General features: G+C 41.3%; 1 protein-coding gene across 2 annotated transcripts; it reads right to left on the reverse strand.

The window, feature by feature from the left end:
• Positions 1-1,526: 1,526 nt before the first annotated feature.
• On the reverse strand, positions 1,527-3,759 carry LOC123440125. 2 transcript variants are annotated; one of them, XM_045116702.1, is made up of 6 exons: positions 3,570-3,759; positions 2,923-3,030; positions 2,530-2,835; positions 1,986-2,167; positions 1,822-1,887; positions 1,527-1,739 (listed from the first exon to the last, which is right to left on the reverse strand). In XM_045116702.1, the coding sequence occupies exons 1-4, from the start codon at positions 3,585-3,587 to the stop codon at positions 2,132-2,134; spliced, it is 468 nt and encodes a 155-aa protein (XP_044972637.1). In that variant the 5' UTR covers positions 3,588-3,759; the 3' UTR covers positions 1,527-1,739; positions 1,822-1,887; positions 1,986-2,131. The 2 variants fall into 2 exon arrangements, with proteins under 2 accessions (XP_044972637.1, XP_044972635.1); XM_045116700.1 differs by having other exon boundaries at positions 1,527-1,887.
• Positions 3,760-10,084: the final 6,325 nt, after the last annotated feature.

Genomic DNA, 10,084 nt, shown 5'->3' on the forward strand with positions numbered 1-10,084 from the left:
GGGTTGATGCCTCCTGCATTGGCAATGGCAACATCCTCTCAGCCGAAGGAGGTGAGTTGCTCGTCTCTGCTAGAGGCCTAGAAGGCGGTTTCTTCTCTGTCTATCCAACTCCTCCATTTTCTAGGACATTTTTAGCCACCAGGATGCCTCGAGTGCGTCTCGATTCGCCTCACCACACGGCCAATCTATACGGACAGTTTGGCGTGATTCCTATTGACCTGAGTTCTAGATTTTCGTTTTTCATCAAGCAACCAGCAGGACCATTCACGCGTTCTTGCGAGGGGGTCAGTTTCGGATCAGTCTCAGATATTCATATCCATGTTTCTGTCCTGATAAACCATCAATGGTCACTTTTTGTTTCCCCTGCACTGCGAACTCGTCCTGGTAGTGATCCACCAATGTTCCATTGGGACCCGTACTCTATCCTTGTGGGTCCTAATCTATTCATTATGTATGTCGTGGGATTTGTTGTATGTTTCAACATAGAGAATTCCTTGTTCTCCACATTACAACTTCCTATATTTCCAACATCGTGCTTCGATTACCACATTTCTAGGAGCAGATCTGGTACTATTTCATTTGTTCACAGTGATAAAACATTTATTCGCACATGGGCCTTATCATCGCTACCAAGTGAAGAAACAACATGGAGACGGGTTTCCGAAATGAACTTGTGTTCAACTTTCGTGAGCCGTGTTGCAGACCCTATGTGGCGGCAATTCTTCTACGGTGATGATGAAGACGAGGGTCTTCATTCTATACAAATCAGGTCATCAAGCATGGATGCTAGTTTCCTGATAGTTAAATTCAGTTTTCACCATGCCATGTTTGTTCTGGAGATGGGTAGCGATTAGGTGCAAGAGGTTCAATTTCTTGACGGGGATGGCGTAATAAGATCAATATTTGCTCTTACGGAGCGTTGGCCGCCTGTTGTTCCTCTGCGTCGTGTTGTTGCACCATAGTGTGTTACCATATAGTTGTTGTTGAAAAAAGCGTTGTATCTGCTCCTTTGTATTCTATGTTGGTTAACTACTTTGACACTATGGATTCAGTGATAATGCATCGATGTTGTTATAATTATTGCCCCAACAATACCCCGTCTATGCAATATTGTTTTTACATCGTTGCGACGGCTTTAATCCATCGGTTCCTGCTTGTCAGGGTCAAATATATTGTGGCAGTCAAGCCTATAATTGGCGAGGGCTTATTTAACTATATACATATGTCCCATTCGTTATCTCGGACTCTATTGAAACCTGTGTCGCACCTAAGGAAGCACCTTTTTATTTGTATACCTTAACAAATTCTTTATTATGCTAGACGAAAACAATGCTTATCTATAGTTATCGCACTAACCATGCATACACCAAATGAAAAATCGCATCAGGCAGCACGAACACATGACCATTGTTCGAATATGATAAAACATGATTACCTAGCAGTCCTGGTGAGTTGATGCCAGACGCAGCATAAGCATCAACAACAAGTTCCAGATAGGTCCATCATGGTAGATTAAAACAAGCAGGTAAAACCATCAACAACAAGTTCAAGATAGCCAACACAAAAGACAGCTGAAAGGTTCTTTCACAGTCAACAACTATAAGTACTTGTGCCATGCATCTATCACGCTATGACCGAAATCCATACTTTCATTGCGTTAGTGTCACCGAGCTTCTGGAAGCATATGGCTACCACGTCATCACCCTTCAAACCAAGCAAACTTGCGTAAGTCTTGAATCCTGCATGTAAAACAAGCCTCTCGTCTGGGATCTTCTTGTATCTAGCATCAACATGAGTATCCGCATCAATTACCAGCGGTACCTCTCCTTCTCTGTCGAGTAGCCCTGACTTTTTCTCTATACGTGCAACAACTCGCTTTGGAACTCTCTGGTATTTGACCAATTTTCAAACAGCAGGGTCAAATGTCATATAATACATAGATCAAAAAAATGATTCACCATCTATTAAAATAAGAACAAACTTACCATGTATCCTCCAGTGACGTCACGGTTGCTCAGCCTATTAACAAACATACAACATGGATACTTTGTTGCTCCAAAAGAGCTCTCGATCAGTATCTTCATCTCGTGATATTAAAGCCTGATACCCCTTGCATATATGCATATATCGATTATCTTTGCCTCCGTACGGCTGAGACCACGCATTGCTACAAAATATGCACCAAAAGGTAAAATATCTAGTTGAAATATGCATGAGTTGTAAGAAAATATAAAACGAACAATTTTTTTTAGTTTTGACAATTACGCCTGACATCTTACAACAAAAAGAGTTGTCGGTCCATAATATATTTAGTATTTGAAGTATTTGTTCAATACTAGAATTGGTAATAATTACTAAAAAAGCAACAGTTTATAATATTCTAGGTTCTAACCATGCTTAGATTAGACTAATTCACTGTTGCAGCATAAGCAAGAACAGGACTTGTGTGCAAATGGGTTAAACAATCGTTGGGCCACAGGACAAAATATGTTTTTTGATAAAGAGATACTATTTAAACAACGCACTTACCAACAAAAATAGCGGTGAAAGCTGAACGCCGACCGCCTTGAAATCCACCGAGATTCTGTGGCCTCCGTTATGCAAGTACATGTACATGTTGTACCCTGGCCTGACGGCGTAATCGTTCATTAGTTGCTTCCAGCCGCCACCAGTGATCTTTGAACCCGCATCACCAAACTCGATGGTCGCCTCATATTGAAGCCCCTCACATGTAACGAAGTCCGGAGTCCACATCTTCATTTCTCCTCGTATCGCGTCTGGTTCAATGCGATGTACGTATTCTTCTATGACGCTGCGCAATCCGCAAGGGATAAACTGCAAAACATGGCGTGGTGTTTTACATGTTAGATGTCCTTACATTATGAGGTGTGGCTCAATGATAACAAAAAATTCAGGGCATACCATTTCAAAACAATATTGATTCGTGATTGGTATCTGGAGGTGACACGCCGGAGCCTCTTCGCCCTGGCATACACTTAGTTCATGCTTGCAATAACGGCACTCCTCGACCTGCAGAACATGATTTTGTTTTGTTAGCAATGGAAAAAAATGAATCTCAATAAACCTAACATGATTTTGTTTTTTTAGCAATGGAAAAAAATAAATCCGACTAAAACTAAAAAAACCAATGTGATGATAGAACGTTGGGAGTTTTAATTACTACAGAAAAAATGCAATATAGTTTGCCGAGTTCTTGCTAAAAACAGAATATGTGCTAGAACAGATGGTAGTTTTTATAATCAGGTCTGTCATCTGCGGCAGATGGACAGTTGACGGATTATTCATTGTGTGCTAAACTGTTGTACCCCCGTGCAACTAATCAGGCGGCTGGCCATCATCTCGGCTAGTACCTAAAACAACTCAACAATCCAAAGAAATACGACTAATCTCGGCTTACTGCTTCCGTGTGCGGAAGGGGAGAATGAAGATCAGATTAATATATTCCAAATCGTAGGATTGGTTGAGCATCTGTGTGTTTCCCTTGGATCTATGATGGAGACCAAGAATGCTAAAATACTGGGGATAACTTGCCTAGATTAGTTATGTACCTGCGCATCCTCCTCCATCGCTCGAAGTGTTTGAGATCCTAGATCCAGAATTTGGGACTGCCCTGTTGAAAGGTAGGTGGATGAGAGAACCAGGGTTGTGGGACTCGGGGGATGGAGACAGTCGAACACCGTCGGTTTACCAAAAATAGTCCCGGCTCAGGCCGCGCGCCCCGTGCGGGTCCACTAGGCGGTGAAGGAAATCCGAATCGTGTGGTGCAACCGGGGCTTGGGGAGAGTATGAAGTGCTAGGTTCGGTGGACTGTCACTATGAACTGCTATCAGATTATATATCTTAGTTGATTCATTCAATATAAAAATGAATGAATTCTGAAAAGTCATCCGTGATGAAAAAAAATGAATTCTGAAAAAATGATTGAGCTGTTACTAGTGACGGTACGGATGCCCTACCGAGAATGAATTCTGAAAAAATGATTGATATATTGAGAGTATTACTTGACTTAGGAAAAAATGTGCGCTGGTATCTTATTGACACAAGAATTATTTATTCCCTCATTGGTAAGAATAATCCTTCAACTGGATGAAATCCAAATTCCCTGAGCAAAGCAGCGTGGATACCCCGTAAGACGTATAAAACTATAGGAGAACCAAAGCCTTTTAAGAAGCACTTTTGTGTCCCTGATAGAACTATGGGGCCTTTGAGAACCATATGGCCCCTAAAGCTGACCAAACATAAAAAAACACGACCGATACTCCAACGCACTAACTACGGAACTTAGTTGTTTTTTTAGTTTTTAAACCACACTACCATTATACTTGATCGACGCTGTTCGAAGCACTTCGATAGCGGTGGTATGATCGTAAAACCAAGAACACAGCTCGGGGCTAACATTTTTTATGCATCGCACGATTGATGCACTCAAATTGTCGAGTAGGAAATTCGATAGCGTTCATTTGCTCGAAGAGCAGAAAGCACATGGATGCAGTTAACGGTAAAAAGCACTTAGACGCATTTACAGTGGTGCTTGACAGCCACTATACGAAGCACTTCCGTGCTGTTGATAGAGCTATGGTCCATTTAGCAAAACCATGGAGCAATATCCTTTTAGCACGGGGGTTATGGAGAACTTAATATGGACTTGGACGGGACTCTGTCATGTCCAAAGCACTAAGAAGAACTAAGATTTTGTGAAAAAGTCCGCACTTCAACGGCGATGGCCTGGTACTTGTCCGGCGCTTTTCAAAACACTTCTGTTTTACCTTCTACGAACCTGTGGAATTACAAGCCTTTAAGGACGACCTTGGACTATTGTTATTTGACGAAAACTCTGCACTTCAATGGCAATGGCATAGTTAGTTCGCACGTTCTTGTTAAGAACTTAATATGCATATTGGACGTTACTCTGCCATGTCCATCTTCTACGAATAACAAATGTTTTTTTGCGTCGCACGGTTGGTACAGTCAAATTGCCGAGCAACAAAATCGATATCGATCAGTTGCTCGAAGATCCAAAATCGCTAAAAAGCAGTTGTCATGGTACTTGGTCAACGCGGTCTTAAAGGACTTCCGTGTTCCTACTATTACAGATGTGCTTTTACATCCCTTCGACTAATTACATCCATAAAAAAATTATTTACATTAACAAGTATAAATTAAATTTAAGAGCACTTAGATGGCATAGTTTGTTTCATAAAAGCAAGAGCACTTAGATGAATATGTTGTGGTACTTGACCGCGGCCGTACAAAGCACTTCCGTGTTGTTGATGGAGCTATTGGCCTTTTCACAACCGACTGAATAATGACAACCAAAAAAACACAACGGAAAACTTCAATGCACTAACCGTATTTCTTAGTTATTTTTATTTTAAGAACCGCCGGCCATGGTTCTTGACATGTCTCTTTCGGAAGAACTTTCACTGTTCCTGCAAGGACCATAGAGCACTTCCGTAATTTTGATAGAGCTATGGTCCTTTTAGCACAACCATGGAGTAGTGTTGTTTTGGAAAAACTATGCACTTGAATTGCGGTATCATATGCATACAGGACGGGACTCTGTCATGTCCATCTTATAAGAATAACAAACTTCTTTTTGCTTCGAACGATTGGTACACTCAAATTGCCGAGCAACAAAACAATGCCGGTCATTCCCGCTAATAGCCAAAAGCACTTGGCACGGAACTTGGTCAACACGGTATGGAAGCACTTCCGTGTTTCTACTATTACCGATGTGCTTTTACATTCCTTTGAATAATTACATCCATAAAAAAGAAAGTATTTACATTAAGTGCTATCAATTAATAGTAAGAGCACTTAGATGGCATTGTTTGTTTCATTCAATTTATTGACCGTTGTCATTATCAAACTACGAACTTGAATTGCGGTAGCATATTTACTCCGCACGAGTATTGAGAAGAACTTAATATGCATGTTGCACTGAACTCTGTCATGTCCAAACCACTAAGAAGAACTAATGATGTTGTGAAAAACTTCGCACCTTAATGGCTATGGCATGGTACTTGACCGGCACTTTTCGAAGCACTTCTGTTTTACCTTCTACGAACATGCGCCGTTACATGCCTTTAAGCACGTCCTTGGGCTATTATAGTTTCAGGAAAACTCCGCACTTGAAGGGAACTTGATGTGTCCATCCTCTAAGACTAACTTATAGGTATTTGGTGAGGGGAACTTAAATGTAATGAATCTGGTACTTACTTGGGTTTTATTTCCAGAAAAGAAGAGCACTTAGACGCATTTAGTGTGGTGCTTGACCGCCGCCTTACAAAGAACTTCCGTGTTGTTGATAGAGCTATTGGCCTTTTCACACCCGTCCGAATAACGACAACCAAAAAACTCCGCACTTTAATGACGTTACGAAGAACTTAATATGCATATTGGACGGAACCATGTCATTTCCAAACCACTAAGAAGAACTAACGATTATGTGAAAAACTCCGCACTTCAATGGCGATGGCATTGTACTTTAGTGATCGTTGGCATGATCATTAAAGCAAGAGCGCTTAGACGCATTTACGGTGGTACTTCACCGCCACGGTACAAAGCACTTCCGTGTTGTTGATAGAGCCATGGTCCTTTTAGCATAGACATGGAATAGTGTTGTATTGGAAAAACTCCGCACTTCAATTGCGGTAGCATATTTAATCCACACGGGGGGGATATGAAGAACTTAATATGCATGTTGCACGGAACTCTTTCATGTCCAAACCACAAAGAAGAACTAACGTTGTTGGGAAAAACTTCGCACTTTGCGAAGCACTTCCGTTTTACCTTCTACGAACATGCGCCGTTATATTCCTTTAAGCACGACCTTGGACTATTATAGTTTCAGGAAAACTCCGCACTTGAAGGGAACTTGATGTGTCCATCCTCTAAGACTAACTTATAGGTATTTTTTGAGGGGAACTTAAATGCAATGAATGTGGTACTTATTTGGGTGTAATTTTCAAAAAAGCAAGAGCACTCAGACGCATTTAGTGTGGTGCTTGACCGCTGCCTTACAAAGCACTTCCATGTTGTTGATATAACTATTGGCCAAAAGCACTTAAAAGCACTTGGCATGTAACTTGGTCAACGCGGTATGGAAGCACTTCCGTGTTCCTACTATTACGGATGTGCTTTTACATTCCTTTGAATAATTACATCCATAAAAAAAGTATTTACATTAAGAGCTATCAATTAATAGTAAGAGCACTTAGATGGCATAGTTTGTTTCATTCAATTTAGTGATCGTTTTCATTATCAAACAAGCACTTCCGTGTTGTTGATAGAGCTATGGTCCTTTTAGCACAAACATGGAGTAGTGTTGTTTTGGAAAAACTACGCATTTCAATTGCGGTAGCATATTTACTCCGCACGGGGGTTATGAAGAACTTAATATGCATGTTGCATGGAACTCTATCATGTCCAAACCACTAAGAAGACCTAATGATGTTGGGAAAAACTCGCACCTTAATGGCGATGGCATGGTACTTGACCAGCGCTTTTCGAAGCACTTCCGTTTTACCTTCTACGAACATGCGTCGTTACATGCCTTTAAGCACGGCCTTGGACTATTATAGTTTCACGAGAACTCCGCACTTGAAGGGAACTTGATGTGTCCATCCTGTAAGACTAACTTATAGGTATTTGCTGAGGGGAACTTAAATGCAATGAATGTGGTACTTACTTGGGTTTAATTTTCAAAAAAGCAAGAGCACTTAGACGCATTTAGTGTGGTGCTTGACCGCCGCCTTACGAAGCACTTTCGGGTTGTTGATAGAGCTATTGCCCTTTTCACACCCGTCTGAATAATGACAACCAAAAAAACTCCGCACTTTAATAATGTTACAAAGAACTTAATATGCATATTGGACGGAACCATGTCATGTCCAAACCACTAAGAAGAACTAACGATTCTGTGAAAATCACCGCACTTCAATGGCGATGGCATGGTACTTTAGTTACAGTTGGCATGATCATTAAAGCAAGAGCGCTTAGACGCAATTACGGTGGTACTTGACTGCCACGGTACAAGGCACTTCCGTGTTATTGATAGAGCCATGGTCCTTTTAGCACAAACATAGAGTAGTGTTGTTTTGGAAAAACTACGCACTTGAATTGCGGTAGCATATTTACTCCGCACGAGGGTTGTGAAGAACTTAATATGCATGTTGCACTGAACTCTGACGTGTCCAAACCACTAAGAAGAACTAACGATGTTGTGAAAAACTTCTCACCTTAATGGCTATGGCATGGTACTTGACCGGCGCTTTTCGAAGCACTTTCGTTTTACCTTCTACGAACATGCGTCGTTAAATTCCTTTAAGGACGGCCTTGGGCTATTATAGTTTCAGGAAAACTCTGCACTTGAAGGGAACTTGATGTGTCCATCCTCTAAGACTAACTTATAGGTATTTACTGAGGGGTACTTAAATGCAATGAATCTGGTACTTACTTGGGTTTTATTTTCAAAAAACAAGAGCACTTAGACGCATCTAGTGTGGTGCTTGACCGCCGCCTTACAAAGCGCTTCTGTGTTGTTGATAGAGCTATTGGCATTTTCACACCCGTCCAAATAATGACAACCAAAAAAACTCTGCACTTTAATGACGTTATGAAGAACTTAATATGCATATTGGACGGAACCCTGTCATGTACAAACCACTAAGAAGAACTAACAATTCTGGAAAAAAATCCGCACTTCAATGGCGATGGCATGGTACTTCAGTGATCGTTGGCATGATCATTTAAGCAAGAGCGCTTAGACGCATTTACGGTGGTGCTTGACCTCCACGGTACAAAGCACTTCCGTGTTGTTGATAGAGCCATGGTCCTTTTAGCACAATGTTTTGGAAAAACTCCGCACTTGAATTGCGGTAGCATATTTATTCCGTGCGAGGCTTGTGAAGAACTAAAGATGTTGTGAAAAACTTCGGCGATGGCATGGTACTTGACCGACGCTTTTTGAAGCACTTTCGTTTTACCTTCTACGAACATGCGCTGTTACATGCATTTAAGCATGCCCTTGGACTATTATAATTTCAGGAAAACTCCGCACTTGAAGGGAAATTGATGTGTCCATCCTCTAAGACTAACTTATACGTATTTGCTGAGGGGAACTTAAATGCAATGACTTTGGTACTTACTTGGTTTTTATTTTCAAAAAAGCAAAAGCACTTCGACGCATTTAGTGTGGTGCTTGACCGCCGCCTTACAAAGCACTTCCGTGTTGTTGATAGAGATATTGGCCTTTTCACACCCGTCCGAATAATGACAACCAAAAAAACCCCACACTTTAATTCTGTTACGAAGAACTTAATATGCATATTGGACGGGCTTCAATGGCGATGGCAAACCACTAAGAAGAACTAACGATGTTGTGAAAAACTTCGCACTTTAATGGCGATGGCATGGTACTTGACCGGCGCTTTTCGAAGCACTTCTATTTATCTTCTCCGAAGATGCGCCGTTACATGCCTTTAAGCATGACCTTGCACTACTATAATTTCAGGAAATCTCCGCACTTCAATGGCGATGGCATTGTACTTTAGTGATCGTTGGCATGATCATTAAAGCAAGAGCGCTTAGACGCATTTACGGTGGTACTTGACAGCCACGGTACAAAGCACTTCCGTGTTGTTGATAGAGCCATGGTCCTTTTAGCACAGACATGGAGTAGTGTTGTTTTGGAAAAACTCTGCGCTTCAGTTGCGGTAGCATATTTAATCTGCACGGGGGTTATGATGAACTTAATATGCATGTTGCACGGATCTCTTTCATGTCCAAACCACAAAGAAGCACTAACGTTGTTGGCAAAAACTTCACACTTTAATGGCGATGGCATGGTACTTGACCGACGCTTTTTGAAGCACTTCCGTTTTACCTTCTACGAACATGCGTTGTTACATGCCTTTAAGCACGGCCTTGGACTATTATAGTTTCAGGAAAACTCCGCACTTGAAGGGAACTAGATGTGTCCATCCTCTAAGACTAACTTATAGGTATTTGTTGAGGGGAACTTAAATGCAATGAATGTGGTACCTATTTGGGTTTAATTTTG

The sequence above is a fragment of the Hordeum vulgare genome, chromosome 3H, assembly GCF_904849725.1.
Source record: "Hordeum vulgare subsp. vulgare chromosome 3H, MorexV3_pseudomolecules_assembly, whole genome shotgun sequence".
NCBI classification, from domain to species: Eukaryota; Viridiplantae; Streptophyta; class Magnoliopsida; order Poales; family Poaceae; genus Hordeum; species Hordeum vulgare.

Coding starts and splice junctions, on each gene's coding strand:
- LOC123440125 (XM_045116702.1), bottom strand. Junction 2,836..2,922: donor ATCAATATTGTTTTGAAATG/GTATGCCCTGAA, acceptor CATGTTTTGCAG/TTTATCCCTTGCGGATTGCG. Junction 2,168..2,529: donor TTTCACCGCTATTTTTGTTG/GTAAGTGCGTTG, acceptor CATATTTTGTAG/CAATGCGTGGTCTCAGCCGT.